Raw genomic sequence first — 21,687 nt, forward strand, 5'->3', positions numbered from 1 at the left:
TCACCTCGGCCACCGCAGCCTCGACCTGCTGCGTTCCTGTGATCCTTCCACCTCAGCCTTCCAAGTAGCCGGAATTACAGGCATGCGCTACCATGCCCGGTTGATTTTTTTATTTATTGTAGAGATGAGGTCCCGCTGCCCAGGCGGGTCTCGAACCCGCGAGCTCAAGCAGTCCACTCACCTCAGCCTCCCAAAGGCGCGGGATTACAGGCTGAGCCACTGAGCCCGGCTATGAGGTATTTCATACTGATTGGTTTGGAGGTGTGTCCCCAGATACTCCTCTACACCCCAGTTTTCTCCATGTCGTTACTCTTTTCTGCATTTAGAGTTGTTTTTCTGTGGAAAAGCTCATTATTGCAGTTTGGAAAGCCTGGGAGTATGTGGAAGTCGAGAGAGGTCTCTGAAAAGTTGGTTTGCACCTCCTGAACGCAGCACAGCAGTTAAGTCAGACAGCTGTAAGGCTGTGCTCACTGTATGTCAGCTATGGTCTTGAACAAGTACTTGAGGTATCTCAAGTCTCTGTTCCACATCTGTAAAATGGGGATCATACCAGTGTCATAGGATGATTGTGGGTTATATGCTGTACGGTAAAGAGGGGCTTTGACCGTGGCTGTGCAAGCGTGGATGGTAGGGAGACAGGCCTTGCCAGTTGCTTCTGTTGGTGCTTCCCCAGACTCCTCCTCACTTGCTGTGTAGCAAGGTTTCTGCAGGCTGGAATTCTGTCCTTTCCTGCAGGACTCTTGGGTCTGCCCTCCTTCTCCCCCTCGATACCTCTCATTCCTTCTGACCTGGTATCAAGAGGCAGGCAGGCTGACTTGGGGAAGAATCTGGGCAGCCCAGGACCACCCCAGGGGAATCTCCCTCTGAGGGCAGCCATCCATCTGGTGTGTAGCTCTTTCCACAAGTAGAGGCACCAGGATGGTGTGGAGGGAACACTGGGGAGAAGATGGGGAAGGAGGGTTTGGAAGAGCAGTTCTTGGGCCTCTTTCATCTCCATCCCCATGTTCCACAGATGCAGTTCCAAACGTGTTGCAAGGAAAAACAGATCCATGTGTACTGTGAATGGTGGTGAACTGGCAAAATGAGAAGCTTGGTTTGAGTCCTTAATAGTATTATAATTATTATAATAATACCAGTGACTCAACAATTGGTGTCCAGTGAATTATACATGGTTCTCTGCAGTTTTGTGTGATACTAGCTGTGACAGGTTAACTGTGTTGAAAGAACTGTTATCAGTTGAGTGAACCTCTGCCCAGCTCCTTGATTTGAGTTGTCACCTCACAGTCTGCCCTCCTTTCATCTACACTGCTTAGAAACAGCTGCAGCATGTCTGGGGTCTCCCTACTCCTCAAAAAGCTCAGAGATCTTTGGGAGGGTAGGGAGGAATGATCCTCTTGGGTGTTTCTATCAAATGGAGACTTGAGCCACAGGGCACAGTGGCTCAAGTCTGTAATCCCAGCACTCTGGGACATGGAGGCAAGAGGATTGTCTGAGCCCAGGGTTTGAGACCAGCCTTGGTGAGACCTCGTCTCTACAATAAAAAAAGATTAGCTGGGTGTGGTGGCACTCGCTTGTAGTTCCAGCTACTTGGAAGACTGAGGCTGTAGGATTGCTTGAGTCCAGCAGGTTGAGGCTACGGTGTCCGGGAGTGTGCCACTGCACTTTAGCCTGGGCGATGGTGAGATTCTAACTTAAAAAAAAAAAATGGAGACTTGGAAGGCTGAGAAATAGGACAGAAGACAGGGAGCAAATGTTCATCTTGATGTGTGTGCGATTTCTTTATTCTTGTGTACATATCTCCAGATGTATTCCCACTCAACTTCTCTCTCCTCCTTCAAACCTGGCTTCAAACTGTCTTCCGCTAGAAAACTGGCTCTAATGAATCCCGTCGTTGAACAGTCTCTTCTCTCCCCCTTGGCGGCTTTTCTGTTTTTTGTACCATAATTAGTTTGTACTTTTTCTAAAGGAGCATTATGACTCCTCTCCACTGTTGGATGTGTTAGGTTAGGTTGCAAACTGTTAAGGCAGCATCCTCCTCCCAGCTCGCCCCTTATCCTTGTCCCTGAAGTGCTCTGCAACTATTTAGCTAGTATGGATTTTGCCACCTATCAAGAGAAACACATTCTGTTGTTGCGTTTATTGGTTTTAATTATAAGGCACTTGGAATGCATTTTAGAGCTCTGCATCTCCATATTTCTCTGCCAGCATTTTGCACCTAGTGGGCCATTAGTAGGAATAGATTTCTATCCTCACTTGGCTTTGTAGTTGTGGACACTTCTGCTACACAAATGCTGACAGGGGTCTTGTGTGAAGTAGAAACAATAACTTAATTCTGAAATTGTATTCAGATCTCCTAAGGAACTAGTGGCTGATGCACAGAGAAGATTGGCCACCTCCCCTGGTCTGCAGCAGACATGTGGATGAGGGGATTTACTACAGTGCTTGGACAGAAAAGAAAAGCCTGAGGGAGACCTTTGATTTCAGTCTGAGTCAGAACAGTATGAGTTGCATCCAAGGTGGTTGCTGTCCTGGCTATTATATAGCATTATTTGAGCTTTGGACTAAAATATAATAATATCTGAAAACCTTGGTGTCTTTCTTGTGTTTATAAGAACATCAGTTTCTCTACACTTGGGACGATCTACTTTCTGAGAGCAGTGGTGCTACATGTTAGAACAAGTAGCACATGACAAGCCAAGCCAACATGTTTTCAACTTTGTCACCCTAGTGGGGTAAATTCTTTTCCCAGAAGAGAGCCGTTCTCACTGTATTTTACACACTTTTCAAGTAGTTTACAAAGTCATAGGCTGTGTACATTCTCTTCAGCCTGCAAACTCTGTGTGAGCCTTACCCACTCTTGCCAGCTCGACTCCTTTCCCACATCAGCCATTCCGTTTCCTCCTGCTGCTCCCGGTGCTGTTGACCTAAATAAAAGACTAAAAATGTTTGCATGAACATTATAGGGTACCTCCAAAACACAAAATTCAGTAATAACTAGACAAAAGCCAAGAGGGGTTCTAAATACAAACCAGCTCTAGGCCTTGAACAAAGCCGCAACCTGTCCTCTCATCTACATAGCTTAGCAACAGCTGTAATGTGTCCTGAGGTTCTCCTTTCTCCTCAAGAAGCTCAGAGAATTTTAGGAAGGTGGGGAGGAATGGCCCTCTTAGTTCGGTCTTGTCCCTTCTATCTGACAAGGACTGTTATAGTCATAGGAGGGAATGTATGTGGTGGCACTTTATAAATCTTAATGACCTTTGTTTTTGAGTTGGAGCTTCACTCCGTTGCCCAGACTGGAGTGCAGTGGCATGCGTATGGCCACCACAGCGTCCACCTGCTGGGCTCCGGCGATCCTTCCGCCTCAGCCTTCCAAGTGGCCGGAACTACAGGCGCACGCTACCATGCTCGGCTAGTTTTTGATTTATTGTAGAGACGAGGTCTCACCAAGTTGCCCGGGTGGGTCTCGAACCCGCGGGCTCAGGCAGTCCACTCGCCTCGGCCTCCCAAAGTGCTGGGATTACAGGCTGAACCACCGAGCCCAGCCAATCTTAATGACTTCTATGAAGCCGAGGAGCTCAGTGTGCTTGGTTCAAACTCTGCTGCTTGACATTGGACCATGTGCAGTGTTTTATGACTTCTCACCAGTCCGGTCTCCTACAGTCCCTCAATGTGTGGGCTGATGCCAATTTTCATGTCCGACATAAGCAAGAGAAATGTTTTGCTAATGAGAACTAGCCTCAGCTGATGTAGTCCAGAATCTAATCACATTGAAATGTATTCTTGATCCATGACTGTATTGTCAACATATCCCCATTTGCATAGCACGATCCACTCGAGAGCCAAGTTTTTGGCAATTTTTAAAAAATTGACTGTCCTGAATCGTGTGTGAATTCACCCTCACTAACAAACAGCATATGCTTGCATTAATAGTACCCTTCTGTTCGCCATCCTACCTTCTAATTGAGTCTGTTCTATTAAACTTCTCTTCCAAGCATAAGTTTTGATTTAAAGTCAGCTCCTTACTATATCCCTAGAGCAGTGGGAGGTGTCTATGTTTTGTTTCCTTAATTGGACAAACTTGTCTTTACGTGAATTGGCATATTGGGGTGATGTCCTGGGGCTGGGCCATGTGTGGTTTCCACCTCCACCATCTGAAGTCACAAAATGAGCTGGCTGCAGCTTGCTGGCTTCCTTTTCCTCCCCCGCACATGCCCCTTGCATCCTGCTCCTTCTCTTGCCAGTCCTGCCCAGGCAAAGTGTCGCCTTGTTTTTCTTTCGTCTCTGTAGTTTAGACTTGTGAGGTTTTATGTCCTGGGTGCTTGTTGCAGCATCTCTTCACTCTTCAGGTCGGGTCCCCTTCTGTTCCTTCCGTGTCCCTTGCCTCTTGTCCTGCCTGTTTGCACTCATTTAACTCGTCCTGTCTATTCAGGCCGGTAGGACTTCTAACAGAATATCATGACATTAGTTATCTTCTGATCACTTCCTCCTCTCTGCTGCCTTTCAACTTGAATTTTTTTTAACAAAAAGGTTAAATATTCACTGTACATTTTGAATGACTGTGATCCTTTTCTAGAAGCTCAAATGGATCATATACATGAAAGTCATTCTTCTTCATTGTGTTTTTTTCTCTGTAACTGAACTAATTTTTAAAAATCTTTTGTTATTTCTAATATAGATATGTCAATGGTATAAAGTATTTGGAAAATGTGGAAGAATAAAAAAGATAAAAGAAAAAACAACCCCTTTTTGAAATAAATGTTAACATTTTGATATATCCTTCTAGGCTTTTTTCTCTTCCTAGTCATAATGTATATAATGAAACATTACATAATTATTATAATTAAGAATATATACATGCATATATATTTAATATGTGTGTTTGTGTGTGGAATTAAAGTTGTGGTACTTTTCTCCATTTTATTTAACTTCAAATACATTCAGTTTGCAAATTATATAGGAGATAGGCACTAAAGCCACTGACTGGGGGGAATATTGGGTATATAATCAATTATCTTTGGAAAACTAGCTTACAATTATATTATCTATATTATTCATATCTCTAAGCTATTTACATTTCATAACTTGCTTATTTAAAAATTGATCGTATTAATATTTAATTATTAAATAATTTAAAATATATGATTTAAAAATGATTTTTAAAAATACTCATACAACCTTATAGTGTATGTAGCATTATTCTCATTTTACAGATGAGGAAACCAAGTGTCTAGTCTATGACTGAGTGTGACGCTATTACAGGCACACTCAGTTACACTAATGCCACACTTTTTTTTACTCAGGTGATCTTTGTCAAGTTGGGCAGAAATTTACTTTTGCAGGGAAAGGGTAGTAGAATGGAGGAGGAAAACTCAAATTTTCAAAAAAAGTTAAATTTTTAAAAATATGTTCTTAGCGTTTTAGTTATTTATTTATTTGACTCAGAGTCTTACTCTGTTGCCTGGGCTGAAATGCAGTAGCACAAAAATCATGGCTACTACAGTCTCAACCTCCTGAGCTTAGGTGATCCTTCTGCCTCAGCCTCCCAAGTAGCTGGAACTACAGGCATACACCACCATGCCTGGCAAAATTTTTTGATTTATTATAAAGATGAAGTCTTGCCAAGTTGCCCAGGCTGGTCTCAAACTCCTGGACTCAGGCAGTCTTCTCACCTCAATCTTCCAAAGTGCTAGGATTGCAGGTGTGAGCAACCACGCTTGGCAATTTTAGCATTTACTGATCATATTACCTTTATTGATGTGATGTGTTATGTAAGTAGATTTATTTTTGTTTTTGATCTTGTTACAATTCTTGCATTTCTGATATGGTCTCATTTGGCAATACTGGTTAGTAATATTTTTTTCCTTTGTTGGACTATATTTGAGGTTTTTAGATCTCTTAAGAAATAAGCCTAGTACTTTCTCAAGATAGTAACCTTAATTTTACATGTTTTCTAGTAGGAAGAACAAACTCACATGAATCTGTGTGCTGACTAGTAAGAGATCAGTAATACCATTGGTGACACCCTAAGAAAAAGCCTATAGCTACTGATGCCATAAGCACTCACATGCAGGGAGGCAGTGGTGCTACAGTTTATTAGAAGATCATGAACTTTGGAATCAGTTGTTTCAGATTCCAGTTCTGTCATTTCACTGTGTTTATGATCTTAGAATTACCTAAGCCTAGGTTGTCCAACCTCTCTGAGTTATTTCCTATCAGAAAAATGAATAGTTCCATTTTTGTCTTAAAGCAGGTAAAGAGGTAATATATGTAAAATAGCTGATGTAGTAAGTGCTCATTAAGTATCAATCCTTTCTGTCTGCTATTTTTTATTAATGCATTACAGAGAGCTTACAATAATTAGAGAAGTAAGACATGCATACTATAAAACATGCAGGGGGGAAAAATCCCTACTTGTAACTAAGAAGTTGTTTTGTTGTCTTGCATTTCATTTGTGATTTATTCTATCTTTTTTCCTAATCATCATGGAAAAATTAGGTCAAGGCTCACTATTTTAAAGTTTCCAGCTTTGTGGGAATATCATCTAATATTTTACTGTTTGGGGTCATTTTTGAGAGCATAGGGACAGGGTGTTAGCAGTCATTTGCTATTCCTTGGGAACAGCACAGAGGACTGTTGTTATATAATCCGCTAGGCCTGTTGAACAGTTGTAGATATCATAATTCCAGTAGGGTATTAAAGTTTGGGTAAATATCTGGGCCTTTAAAATAGTCACACTCTTTAGAGAACAGGGAGAATCATTTTAGGACGGGTTTTTTTTAAATTTGGGAGATTTTGCACTGACCATCTTAAGCATAAGAAGTTCACAACCAGATAGAGGTTATTTGAGTTCCTTTCCCTTCTTTTAAAAGTAGTAGAAGCTCATCCAAACTAGAGATTTTAAAATTATCTTCTGTTGTTGTAATTAAAATTTTAATATTGGCCTTGGAAACTTGACACCTCATCTGTATAGTGTGGAGATGGAGTGTGCCAAAGCAGGCAGTGGGCAAATGGAGCTTTTCCTGTGCCTACTTGGTAGCAAGAGGTGGCTTAGTTCCTGAAGTGTTTCCTGACATTGTAGTTGTCTAAAATCCCAAATATAGGAATCATTGCCTTTAATTCTTCTCTCAAATTAAGCAGAGTTCTAAGTAGACCCACTTCCCATCCTAGGCTGCCGGCTGATCCTACTCTGTATATGGGCCAGAACATCTCCGTGGTCTGCTTTGGGTTTCTAAGATTATGAAAATAATTAAACATTCTTGTTTAAGTTTTCACGGTGGACCAAAATGAATTTTCTTCTCATGAGTGAGATTTAGAAATGCATTCCTATCCTGAAATGATGTTCTGGGTTTTGAGATCTAGGTGTGGTAGAAACAGACGGCACCTAAGTGCAGTGTTCAGTTATTAGGAAAAAAGTTAGGGGACTTTTGTATGAAAGTGAGATTCAAAAACCTCTTGCAGCTGGGCATGGTGGCTTACACCTCTAATCTCAACACTTTGGAGGGCCAAAGTGGGAAGATTGCTTGAGCCCAGGAGCTCCTGACCAACCTATGCAACATAGTGAGACCTTGTCTCTACAAAAAATAAAATCAGCCATGCATGGTGACATATGCCTGTAAATCCCAGTTACTTGGGAGGTTTAGGCAGAAGGATGGTCTGAGTCCAAGGAGGTTGAAGCTGCGGTGAGCTGTGATTATGCCATTGCACTCCAGGCTGGGCAACAGAGTGAGACCCCCAACTCAAAAAAAAAAAAGAAGCTTCTTTCATTTGTAGGTGTTAATACCATGTGCATTCAAAGCTTATTTGCAGAAAAGGATCTATTGTTTTCATAAAGCCTGATCCATTTCTCAATTTTCCTGTATAATTATGGCAGAGAAGCTTCATAGTATTCTGAGCCTTAGTGACCTCACTGCAACAAAGAGGGGATTTGGTACCCAGTCAGGGACTCTAAACTTATTGGTAAACTTACAGCTTTAGTATTGGTTAGCCTTATTCTCCACCTGGGAAATTCTCTTCCTAATGCAGAACTTGAAGACTTAGGGCTGTAAGGTGGCCCTTATGGCCTTATCTGACCTGAATATCCCCTAAAAGATATTGTGTTGATTTATAACTATGGAAAGTTCTTAGAAATGTGTGATGGGGAGGAAGTTCCAGGAATGATGTGGAGAGCAGGCTTTAAATAAAGTTCACCTGCCCCTTAGTGGCTGCAGAATATGGCTGTTATAGTCAGGGTAGTGGACTTGGAAGGTATCTCAACCTTCAAGCACAGCCAAGTGAGCAAACCATTTAGCAGCCTTTACTGAACATCTACTATATCCTTGCCCTTGGTAGGGATATAGAAATGATTGAGACTTGAGGCACCCCCCCCCCCCCCCGCCGCACTTGGTGCCTTATACTTTTAGCAACTTGATGACCCAAGCTTTTTACATGGGGATTCTGATCTCTATCATTGTTTCAGATTCTTTAGAGTGCCTGTGAATATGTATTGGGTTACTAACAACTTCAGTCTCAGGTTTGCCTTTTTTTAAAAGAAAATTCAGTTTAGGGAAGTTTGATCATGTGGTCCTTTAAGGCTTATGATTAAGGAACTGTGAAATACTTCAGGAAATGGGTAGGGAGCCAGAGGTCAGATTTACTGAGGGTATCGGCTTACTTGAAATCTTGGACTTAGGTTCTTTAAATTTTCTGTTCCATTCTCCTGCCCCCGCCCCAGTGTCAGTGCCTTGGAATCAGTTCTCTTTCTTCTGATGCTTTCCTGAGCTATAAATGCTGCCTCTGGTGAGTCTTCTTTAAGTTGTGAGAGTGGGGAGATACCCATTTAGGTATTCTCTTCCAGGCAAAAGCACTTCCAAACTCTTAGAAGATGGCTCCATACAAAATTGAAAAGAATTATATCCCTGAGGGTATTCAGGATTCCTTGTAGAAATCGAGTCACATGGAATAACAACGTATACTTAAAATGATAAATTGTGGGCATATGTCTATGAATTGGCAATTCCTGTCATATTTCTAGTCTTCTGCTTTTCTTTAGAGATACACCCTAAATGATACCGTTTTATAAAACAACTTCCCAGTCCTGGTTTTGGTGACTCTTGCATACCAGCATATCTCCCAAATCTAAGCATCTTGTCAATTATGCAAAACTTTCAATTGTTTAATTACAATAAAAAATTAATGAGAAACCTTGTGAGTCACACTTACGATTTATGTCCAGTCCTAGAACAGACTGGCACCAAGCAGCCACTCAAATATTTGTTGAATGAATTTTTGGGGAGAGCAGGGGCATTCAGGGTCTCACTTTGTAACCCAGACTGGAGTACAGTGGCATGATAACGGCTCACTGCAGCCTCGACGTCCTGGGCTCAGACAATCCTTCCACCTTAGCTCCTGAGTAGCTGGATCTACTAGTGTGTGCCACCATGCATGCCCAGCTTATTTTTCTGACTTTTTTGTAGAGACAAGGTCTTGCTACGTTGCCTAGGCCGGTTTCAAACTCCTGGGCTCAAGCAGTTCTCCCACCTCGGACTCCCAAAGTGCTGGGATTACAGGTGTGAGCCTCCACACCCAGCCTGTTGAATGAATTTTAAAACAAAGAATACAATGGCTTTGGTATCTCTGTGGTATGGAGCAGGTAGAGAGTAGGGCAAGTTAAGCAGTCACCATGTCAACTCTTACTGAGTGAAGTAGATCTTGGGCTATTTTTGTAGTTATGGAAAACTTTCAGTTGTTTACAATAAAAAATTCACAAGAGACCTTGTGAGTCACACTTATCACTGTGTCCAGCCCTAGAACGGACTGGCACCAAGCAGCCACTCAAATATTTGTTGAATGAATTTTGGGGGGATTTGGGCAGACTCAGGGTCTCACTTTGTAGCCCAGACTGGAGTGCAGTGGGATTGTATTTTGTATTGCCTTTTGTAGGTATTCTTTGGAAAATGGGCTCCCAAAGTTTCCTTCCATCTGTAACTTACACTTCTATTTCAAAGCCTTCTCTACCAACTCACTTTGATTCTGCTCAAATCTCTGAGTAAGCCCTATCATGTGATTTTTATACAGTGTAATTGCTTTAAACATATCATTTGTAGCCAGTGTCAGCTGACACTACAAATGGCATTTTGTGAGTTGCTAATCCATCAGAAAGCTGTATTTTTCACAATGTCCTCATGTTTCTTAAGGTTCAAGGCAGCAAATAAAGAACTTTAGAGATCACAGTTAATCAAGTTTCTGTAAGATAAAAGGAATTTTGAAGCCACTTAAATGATCTTGCTTCTTGGGTTTGGCAGTGACAGGTACCTTCTTGGGATCATTTAGATTTAGCAGCAGGAGACACTGGGCAAAGAATAAGGGCTGTGATGCTGAAAGACCTTAGTTCTAACCCTAGCTCTGCCACCAAACCCAGCAAACAGCCATGGGCAGTCCCAAACCCATCCTTGACTTTGGTTTCTTCATTTGTAAGAAGGAGATATTGCCTATCTCTCAGGGTGATTATGAGAACCACACAATAACATATGGAAAAGTGCTTATGGGCAGTAAAGTCACAACTTAAGTAAATTATTTTATTAGCTCCTTGATGGATCTTTAAATGGCAGGGTTACTACCCACACCTGTGGTTCTTAACAGAAGTCACTACTTAGTAAATATTGAGTAATTGTAGAAATATTTACAGGCCACCTGTGTGGCCCAGAAATATCTTTTGCTCTTTAGACTCTCTCAAACTCCTAACCTTGTCTTACACTTTGACAATAGGTCATGAAAGATGTTCTCTAAATCAAGAAAAAGGGGAGGCTGACCATGTTTGGTCGCAAGGGTGTTGGGCCAGGTGTGTGGAAGGGCAGGAGGGAGGGAAGGGATGTGTAAGGAAGCCCCTTGAGGGCAAACACTTTTTGTCTTTGTTCCCTGCTCTATCTCTGGTGCGTTGATTCATGCCTGGCACATAGTGCCTATGAGTTGAACATCAGTGGAGTGAAGTCCATGGAATGGTACTCTATTTGCTCCATTAGTGATCACACTCTTATTCAGTGTGTAAGTAAGTAAGTAGGCCAATAAATTACCCTGCACAGATATATTGGAGTCCTTTTATTAGCCTTTCCTGATAAGGGATTTTGTTTGTTCATCAAATATTTTTGCAGAGTATGTGGCCTGTGCAGGGAAGTGTGCTGAATACCACGAGGACACACATAGGTCTTCTAGGAGTTTACTGTTAACCACAGAAGTATAGGAGGTTCCAGGAGGGAGGATATTGTGAACTGAGACAGTCAGGAACACTTTGGGAAGTGAGGAGCCCTTGGGTCAAGCCTTGAAGATAGGTAGAATCCCAATAGCTATGGTCAGTATCTTGCAGTTGCAATTTAAAACTTTTTGGATGTGTTTTAATTCACACATTAAGTAAGCAGTTTTATTTGGTTAAGGTGATAGTGGAGTTTGGGAGCCCATCATCAGCCCTCTTGGGCTGGTGGAATCTTGCTTGGTTTATGGAGGCAGTTGTAGGCAGAGACTGAGGGACCAGGCACTGTTGGGGTTTCAGCTTCCTCCTCGGAGGTTGATTGAGGTTGGAAGGGTACAGCAGCAGAAAAGGAAGACGGGAGAGCACTGCCTTTTGAATGTGACCCAGTGCCCATACTTGTACAAGTTGGGGTTGGTAGAACAAGCATATGGGCTCTCATTAGTTTTTAAAAATGTGTTTGTTTATTCCTTGAGTCAGGGTCTCACTCTGTTGTCCAGGCTGGAGTGCAGTGGCACGATCACAGCTCACCACAGCCTTGACCTCCTGGTCTCAGGTGATCCTTCTATCTCAGCCTCCCAGCTAGTTGAGTCTACAGGTATGTGTCACCATGCATGCCCAGATGATTTTTTTTTTTTTTTTTTTGTGGAGACGAGGTCTTGCCATGTTGCCCAGGCTGGTCTTGAATTCCTGACCTTAAGCAGTCCTCTCACCTTGACCTCCCAAATTGTTGGGGTTGCAGGTGTGAGCCACTGTGCCTGGCCAGAAGTTTTATTTTGATTTCAAGTTTTGTTGTTTCTGAAGGTACTATAAAGTGAAAATGTCAGAAATGGGAAACAGTCTTTAAACTGAAATGAAAATGAGAAATTGGAAATCATGGGTGTCCTGGGGATTAACTATTCAGTACAATGGAGATGGAGGATTAGGTGCTAGTGTGTGGGTGTGGAAGGTATCATTTAAGAAAGCCTAGGTTAAGAAAATCATAACTGCAGAGTCTATTCATTATGGGCTCACTTAGTAAGGATTCATTTAAGGTAATTCTTCAGCACGTGTTGAGTGCTATCTGTGTGCAAGGAGCTGTGACAAAGGCAAGGTAGATGTTACAATAAATCAGAACAGACTCTCTTCCTCTAAGGACTCCCCAGTTTGGAGAGGAAAACAGACTAATTTACAGCAGGGGCCTTTTCTGATGAGTGATGTAATAAAACTGTAAACTATTGAAGTGCAGAGGAGTGTGGATGGATGCAGACTCAGGGATCCACAGAATTTTGTTTGAGAAAATGTCAATGGTGTCACACACAGAGGGTGTGAGAATATGGCCAGGTGTGATGACTCACACCTGTAATCCCAGCACATTGGGAGGCAGACGCAAGAGGATTGCTTGAGTCCAGGAGTTTGAGACCAGCCTGGGCAACATAGAACTTGTCTCTACAAAAACAATAAACAACAACAAAAAAATTAGCCAAGTGTGATGGCACATGACTGTAGTTCCAGCTACTGGGGAGGCTGAGATGGAAGGATTGCCCAAGTATAAGGAGATTGAGGCTGCAGTGAGCCATGATTGTGCCACTGCACTCCAGCCTGGGTACAAAGTGAGACTCTGACTCAAAGATAAATAAATAAATAAAAGAAGACCGGAGATGACTTTCTAGGCAGAGGCAAGGTGTGGAGCAGGAGCTTGCAACAGCAGAGGGAATAGGGTGATCCTGGAACATGACTCTCAGCAAGAGGTGGTAGAGGTGTATGCTTCATGGATGGGAGAAAAGGCAAAGTGTTCTAGAAGTTTGTTCTGTGGGAGATGGGGAGCTCCCAAAGATCCAGAGAGGGGGAATAACATCAGGAAGACTGTGTTTGGAGGATGCTTCTGGTGGCAGTGGGGAGTGTGGGTGGAGGCGGGTGGGTAGGCCACTAGACCTGTGACAAAAGTCTGGGGAAAGGTGTTGAAGGCCAGGCTCTCGCAGCAGGGTGCTGGGGAAGGTTGTTGGAGAGCCTCTGCGCTTTTCTGAAATGCAAGAGCTCTCTTTAGAAGTTTACATCAGGCTGGGCACTGTGACTCAAGCCTTTAATCCCAGCACTTTGGGAGGTTGAGGTGAGAGGATTGCCTGAACTCATGGGATCGAGAACAGCCTGGGCAACTTGGTGAGACCTCATCTCTCTACAGTAAGACAAAAAAAATTAGCTGGGCGTGGCAGCATGCTCCTGTAGTATCGGCTACTTGGAAGGCTGAGGCAGAATTGCCTGAGCCCAGTAGGTCTATGGTGGAATGACCGTGAGTGTGCCACTGCACTCCAGCCTGGGCGACATAGTGAGACTCCAACTCAAAAAAAAAAAAAAAAAAAGTTTGCATCAGATTGAGTTTGTTAAAAAAAAGAATATACTTTTGACAAATATCAGTCTTTGTTAATGCCTGTTGGCATTGCTGATCTGAGATGAGGTCCACCTGATCAAGGAGTGGAGCCATAAGGGAACATGGAAGCAGCAGCCTTGTCATGTAAATAGTGAAGAGTTGGCTGAGGTGACAGTTACTGTGGCCGCCTGGAAGCCGTTGAGATTGTGGGCAGAGGAAGTGCTGTCAGGAAATGATGAGGTGGTGTTCTCCACAGAAGAGCAGGGCTGGAGTGGTGACCCTAGTTTATAAACTAGGCTTGTGTTGAAGTAAAGAACATAGACTTGAAAACTTGACTCTCTTGCTGTCTTCACTGCTTTTTTCTTTCCGCTATCTGTTGACAAGAAGGGTTAGCCTTGCAAGGCCAAGAATTAGGTGAGGGAGACATTTTAGGGACTTTGGCATCCCTTTCATAGGACTGATCTGTCTTTTGGGTTGTATAAGAGGCCTTAATGCCCTCAAAGGTTGGTAAAAGGCAAGTACTTGTAGCTTTGTTGTGTCCCAGGATTTCTGGGATGCTACGGGGATGTTACCTTCAAGTTTAGTTGCTGAACTAGTTCTACAACCTTGTTCAGGAAAGTTGTCGCCATTAGAACGTGCCCTAATTGATCTGACGCTGGTGAAATCTTATGGCATCATATTCACGAAATTTGATTGCTATTCTCATTCTATTAGTAATTTCCACCCACACTTCAGTATTGCTTTTCTTATTAGAAATAAGATAATATTGTAAAATCCAAAGGCAAATCTCTCACTATGTATGGTGTTTCAGTACCCCTGCCTCTGATGTGCAGTGTTGACCTGCATCTCAGTTTTTTCTAGTTGATTGTCTCAGGTGTTCAGTTGATGAAAACTGCCCTTGTGAGTCATGTGTTGCTGTCCTCTCTTTCTAGCCATTGTGGATGACGAAAGGCTCTCTGCCGAGGAGATGGATGAGAGGCGGCGGCAGAACATTGCTTATGAGTATCTGTGCCACCTAGAGGAAGCCAAAAGGTAAGATACAAGTTTAGTCTATTTGTGCACCTTCTCCTGGAGATAAGCTTTGGAATAAGGGCCTGAAGTTACCCGAATGGGTCAGCAATTCTAAAGAACTGTCGGGGTTGGGGATGGCCAGGAAGTGACTCTTGCCTTCACTCAGTGATTCAGGTTTGGCCACACCTTTCATGCCAGGAGACCCGTGGGCTATGGAGGACCCTTCCAGACACCTTTCTTCAGTCACAGCTGGGTGCACAACACACTCACCTGTTTGTATGCTGTATATTTTTAATAACTCATTTGCAGTCTTTTGGGAAGCAGGCTGATGGGCAAAGAGCCTGGTTTTGTGCAGGTGGTCAGGCAGAATTGAGAAGAAGTTGATGCCACAGCCAAAGTCACAAGGCAGTGGCTGGGCAACTGTTCTTTCCCTTCCTCAGAGCCTCCCAGAGAAATTGCAGGTTATTTCAAATTCTGTATGTCACTGGTTTAGATGTGGAGGAGCAACAAGAACTGAAATCAACTTCCTCTTCCCCCAGCCTGTCCCCAGGTCTTTTACCTACCCCCACCCCAATGATAACCAATACCAGCAGGACAACAGCATGTGAGACCGAAGTCCATTGGTCCCTAGGCTGGAGAATAGGTTTATGGCAGCAATCTCCTCTTTAACCCCTGGGCGTGTGACCACTTAGGATATGTTTTCTCTAAAGTCTCATTGACTCTTTTAGATGTTTTAGATTAAGTATAGGTTGTGTTCTCCCAGGAGAAAGTGAAGATAAGGAGTCCTAAGGGCAAATACTTTCTTTATGAGAGGAATCAGGAGAACTTTGTCCTTTGCTGGTGAATGTTTTGTTAATGCTTTCGATGCTTTGTGCTGTGACTGTGCAATAGGATTGTTTCCTAGGCAGATGATATGTTTCAGTCTGCTTATCTATATAGAAACGCACACTAGTTAAATGGTCACTAGTGTTAATGATCTCTGATCACTGATAAATAGCTATCTACAGAGCTAGAATGGTGGGGTTTGTAATCAGTGTTTTGTAGAACATTCAGTGGCATGTGGCCTAATTTGGCATCAAAATTGCTTTCAAGGGTTTCTTATTTTTTTAATACTTAAAAGTTTTTTAACATGTCTGTGAAGTCTATAGTTAGGTTGCAGGACACTAATGATTCAATATCCGTCTAAGATTGTAAAAAATATGCTTTTAGTCAGGTTAGATAAGGAGAATGATTCATAGACATTTAAAAGAAATATGCTTTCAATGAAAAAGTTTAAGGATAGTTAGCAGAAACTTCCTTTTCTTACTAACACATACTTTGCTTTCTAAGTGTTTGTCTCCTGTTTTTTTATAAGTGAGAGGGAATGTCATGCAGAGGAAAAAGGAATGTGATTGGAAGTTGGTTGACCTAATTTCCTGGTCCTAGATCCAGCACTTGTCAGCTGTGTGACCTTGCACAGACTGTTTAACCTGTGGGAAGTTCAGTTTTATCCCCTTTGTAAATGGAATAATGAAGATATTACCTGCCCTAATTACTTTAAGCATTTTTTAAAATAAAAATCAGCTAAAGTGATGAAAGTATTCTCACCAGTCAGGTACATGGTGATAACACAAGTATAGTTTTCTCCCCAATATATCGATGTGGTATAAATGTAACTTGAAAGCTTGTCATCTTTAGTATTTTTGAAGTTCTGTAGTTGAATTTTGTTTTAGAAAGTCAGCATAACAATCACCCTGGGTCCTTTGGAGAAAGCTTCTTTCAGATTAGTTTCATTGAAATAATAGACTATAAAAATATACAGTTTTTCCTTTAAGGTGACTTGTCATAAATTTCATTACAAGAGGAGATTAGATGTAATATATATTTGTGAATATTTTATTAAGACATAAACACTTCCAAGGAAGCTGACTGTTGATCATGGATTATTTAAGGAAGTGTAGTAAGCAGAAAACTCATGGTCTTGAACTTAAAAAATATATGAAGGGGTGACTCGGTCTCTCTTCAGAAGATTATTTGAGAGGGTTTATTGCATGATTTTTTTACTGTATTAGTACCTTAGGAATTTGTTGGATTGGGTTTATTATAATGTGCACCTGTGTGTGTTCATGTGTGTGTAGTTGGCTTAGAATTTGAGTTTCTGTTAACCAGTATCACTTGCTATGGGTATGTTCATCTAGCAGCTGTTTCTTGTTTCTGACTTCAGTTGAAATGACTCTGATGCACTTTGATTAAAAAATTGTTGGTTCTGTCTTTGCACCCCTTTTTCTTTCCAGAGGTGAGAATGGGAAGTTATCTAGTTCGTATAGCCTATAACTTAGAATTTTCAAAAATTTATAATTATAATGTTCTGGTATATTTTAAATTTTGATCTTATTAATTTCAAGATTCTGTAATATCAGATCATTTAAAATTTTCTTTGTTCAGAGGGGACATCACTACCAACATTACAGAAATAAAAAGGGTTATGAAGGAATCCCATATATAATTATATACCAATAACAACCTATTGGTAATGGACAAATTCCTAGAAAGACCCAAACTATTAAAACTGACTCAAAAGATATTTAAAAGTCTGAGAAGATTTTTTTCAGTGAAAAGATTGAGTTAGTAATTTAAAAAAAACTTCCCATAAGCCCAGATGACTTCACAGTAGAATTCTGCCAAAAAGTTTAAAGAAAAATTAATAGTAGTCCTCCACAAACTCTTCCAAAAAATGTGAGAAGAGAGAACACTTTTCAACTCTTTCTGTGTTACTCTACTACCAAAACCAGACAAACATATCTTATGAAAACTTAAGACCTATATCTCTGATGAATGCAAATGTAAAAATTCTCAACAAAATGCTAGCAAATCAATCTAGCAATACATGAAATGTATTATAGACCACCAAGTGGGATTTCTCTAGGAATGCAAGCTTGGTTTAACACCCGAAAATCAGTTGATATAATGGAACATATTAATGAAATAAAGAACAAAAGTCACATATCATCCCAAGAGATGCAAGAGAAGCATTTGATAATTCCAACCCCCTTTCTTGATATATAAAAACATTTTAAAAACTAGGTATAGAAGGGAATTTCATCCTGATAAAGGACATCTATGAAAACTCAGCAACTATCATCATACTTAATGGTGAAAGAATGGATGCTTTTCCCCGAAGATTAGGAAGGATGTTTTTCTGACCACTTCTATTCAACATTGTACTGGTGCTTCTAGCCAGGGCAGTTATATAAGAAAAATAAATAAAAGGAATCCAGAATAGAAAGGAAGGAGTGAGACTATTTCTAAGGGATATCATCTGGTTTACAGAAAATTCATAAATATCCTCTAAAAAAACAACTATTAATGAGTTTCTCATAGTTGTAGGATACCAGGGGAATGTGTAAAAATTTAATCTACAATAAATAAGGTATTTACAGTAAATAAATAATTTAAAATAAATAAAAATTTGTAATAGCATAAAAATAATAAAATTATTAGGGATATAATTAACAAAGGAAGTGTAAGATTTGAACATCAAAAACTACAAAATGTTGAAAATTTTAAAACTCTTAAGTAAATGGAAAGATAGCTCATGTTCATGGATTGAAAGGCAGTATTAAGAAAACAGTGAATCTGAATTGTACCCCACATCTTTAAAATTAACAAAATTTTAAGAAGTGATCTCCAAATTAATCTACAGATTCAATGCAGTCCCTCACAAAATCCCAGTTGCCTGAAAAAAAATGCAGAAATTGACAAGCTGATTCTAATATTTATATGAAAATGTGGTTGGGCATAATGGCTCATGCCCGTAATCTCAGCCCTTTGGGAGGCAGAGGCTAGAGGATTACCTGAGCCCAGGAGTTCAAGACCAGCCTGGGTAACATGGCAAGACCTTGTCTCTACAATAAATAAAAAATTAGCTGGACATGGTGACTTGCGCTGTAGTTCCAGCTACTTGGAAGGCTAAGGCGAAAGGATTGCCTGAACCCAGCAGGTCAAAGCTGCAGTGGCAGGTGGCTATGATTGTACTACTGCACCCCAGTCTGGGTGACTAAAAAGAAAGGAAAAGAAAATGTAAGAGATACAGAATAGCCAAAATAGTCTTGAAAAACAACAAAGTTGGAGGACTTATATATCCCAATTTCAAAACATACTTACAAAGCTGCAGTCATCAAGACAGCGTAGTACTGGCATAAGGCTATACGTATAGATCCATGGAATAGAATTGAGAGTCTAGAAAAAAACCCTAACATTTATGGTCAGTTTATTTTCACCAGGAGAATTAAGGCAATTCACTGGGATTGGAAGGGGAACAGCTTTTTCAACAAAAGGGCTACTAGATCTTCACATACATAAAAATGAAGTTAGATTCCTACCTTACACCATATACAAAAGCTAACCTTAAAATGGATCAATAGCCTAAAGTGAGAGCCACAACTGTGAATCTCTTGAAAGAAAACATAGGAGCCGGGCTTGGTGGCTCAGCCTGTAATCCCGTGCTTTGGGAGGCCGAGGTGAGTGGATTGCTTGAACTCGTGGGTTCGAGACCCGCCTGGGCAACTTGGCGAGACCTCATCTCTACAATAAATCAAAAAAATTAGCCGGGTGTGGTAACGCGCGCCTGTAGTTCCAGCTACTTGGAAGGCTGAGGTGGAAGGATCGCCGGAACCCAGCAGGTCGAGGCTGCAGTGGCCGGGAGCAGCCACTGCACTCTAGTCTGAGCGAAGGAGTGAGACTCCAGCTCAAAAAAAAAAAGAAAGAAACATATGAGTAAGTCTTTGTAAACTTAGTTTCTGAATGATTACATCAAAACACAAATGAAAAACACAGATAAATTAGACATCATAAAAATTAAACTTTTTTTTTTACTCAAGGGATACCATCCAGAAAGTGAAAAAAAATTTCTTATATGACAAAGAATATATAAGTAACTCTTCTAATTCAAAATGGGCAAAAGTTCTTAATGGACATTTCTCCAAAGAAGATACACAGATGATCAATAAGTACGTGACAAGGTGCCCAACACTATTGGTCATAGGGGAAATACAAATCAAAACCACAATGTGCCAGGCGCAGTGGCTCACGTCTGTAATTCCAGCACTTTGGGAGGCCAAGGTGAGAGGATTGCCTGAGTCCAGGGTTCAAAACCAGCCTGGGTAACATGGTGAGTCCTCGTCTCTACAATAAATAAATAAAAAATTAACCGGGCATGGTGGCACGTGCCCATAGTTCAGCTACTTGGAAGGCTGAAGGATTGCCTGAGCCCAGCAGGTCGAGGCTGCAGTGGCCATGAATGTTCCACTGCACTCCAGCCTGAGTGACAGAGTGAGACTCCAACTCAAAACAAAACAAAACAAAACTTCACACCCATTAGGAGAGCTATAATTAAAAAGATAACAAATGTTGGTGAGGATGTAGAATTAAGAACTCTCACACATTGCTGGTTAGATTGTAACATGGTGCAGCTACTTTAGGAAATAGTCTGGCATCTCTTCAAAAAGTTAAACACAGAGTTACCATATAACCGAACAATTCTGCTCCCAGGCATATATCCATGAAAATTGAAAATCTGTGCCCATACAAAAATTTGTATGCAAGTGTTCACAGAAGCATTATTTATAATCGCAAAAAATAAAAACAGCCCAAATGAGTGGGTAATAAAAATGTGGAATATTCATGTGATGAAATATCATTTAACTATAAGAAAAATGAAGTACTGGTACATACTACGACATGGATGATCTTTGAAAACATTACATTGAGTGAAAGAAGCCAGACACAATAGGCCACATAATATAATATGAAAGGTCCAGAATAGGCAAATCCACAAAGACCAAGTGGTTGCCAGGGACTGGGGGAGAGGAGAAATGCTGGTAACTGCCAGTGGGTGTGGGATTTCTTTTGGGGTCAATAAAAATGTTCTAAAAATGATTGTGTTTAGTACAACTTTGTGAGTGTACTAAAAACCACTGAGTTGTATATTTTTGAAGGATGATTTATATGGCATGTGAATTGTATCTCAGTAAAGCTGTTATTTAAAAAATGTTCTTTATTTAGACTGCCTTGGAGTTGGTCCTCAGTGAAGGACCAATTAATACCAATTAATAAGCTTAATTGGTATTTGGCAGATACATTGCATGCAGAAGATATTCTTAAGATATACGAGGTGTCTAAATGCTATATTTGTTTTACAGATATTTGTTGAGTATCCTCCACAGGTAAACAAGCTAGAAAGTTGCTTTGGGAGAAGAAAGTCAAGCCACTAATAGCACTGTATTCGGGAAAGCTCACCATTCGTTAGAACTTGTTACTCAAGCGCTACGATTTTTGTTGTTATTTTTGCTCTGTTAGCCTCACTGTGTGTGTGTGTGTGTGTATCTCCCCAGATCTAGCCATCAACCTTCCAGATCTCTCATATGTTCACCTCTCAATCTACCGCCACCAACCCACTGAAGGGCCAGCATCTCTTGCTAGACTATTATAGTGGCCTTTTAGTGGTTTCTCCCCTCTTTAGCCCCCTGTAATTCTTCAGCTGTATTCCAGTCAGAGGGATATTTTTCAAAACTCTGGTCTGTCAGGGTAAGGACCAAACTTCTTTAGGACCTCATGAGCTCTGTGCAGTCCAGCTTTCTCAGCCTCTCCAGCTTCACATGGTGCTCTGTTACTCTGAGCTCCAACCACACAGACCCGTTTCATTCCCACATTCCCTCTGACATAGGACCTCTACAGGTGATGTTTCCCTCTTCCTTTCCCTCTTTATCTAGTCAGATCTATTCCTTCTTCAGATTGATATCCACATCTAGGTCAAATTCACCTATTAGAAGGTCTCTTGATATTATATTGGTTGTATATTTGAATTAATAACTTAATGCCCAGCATTGGATTAGCATCTTTTGTTACAAATGAGAATTGATTATATTCTGATTTCTGTATGTTTTGTTTTGTTGGAGGTAATAAGGAGGATATGATTCATGGTAGACAGGATTCTAAGTGGTTGGGTTAGACTGCCAGCCAGCCTAGAGGTGAAATCTAATCTTTTTTTCAAAAGAAAAATTCTATACTGCAGTTAGATGACATGAGTCCTTCCTGATATATTTGTGACCCAATGGGTTATGAAGTTGGGAAT

The 21,687-nt window shown here is 41.1% G+C and overlaps 1 protein-coding gene across 1 annotated transcript in view; it reads left to right on the forward strand.

Moving 5' to 3' along the window:
* The window catches only part of LOC103256465 (ras GTPase-activating-like protein IQGAP2), a gene marked incomplete at its 3' end in the record, with an annotated part of 194,096 nt that overhangs the window by 37,434 nt on the left and 134,975 nt on the right, over window positions 1-21,687 (forward strand). Inside the window, exon 2 of the mRNA XM_021710543.1 lies at window positions 14,498-14,597. Coding sequence (XP_021566218.1) covers window positions 14,533-14,597 — 65 coding nt within the window. The remainder of the gene's footprint in view (window positions 1-14,497; window positions 14,598-21,687) is intronic.

Source organism: Carlito syrichta, unplaced genomic scaffold (assembly GCF_000164805.1).
Source record: "Carlito syrichta isolate Samal-C Ts95f unplaced genomic scaffold, Tarsius_syrichta-2.0.1 Scaffold289542, whole genome shotgun sequence".
Taxonomy (NCBI): Eukaryota; Metazoa; Chordata; class Mammalia; order Primates; family Tarsiidae; genus Carlito; species Carlito syrichta.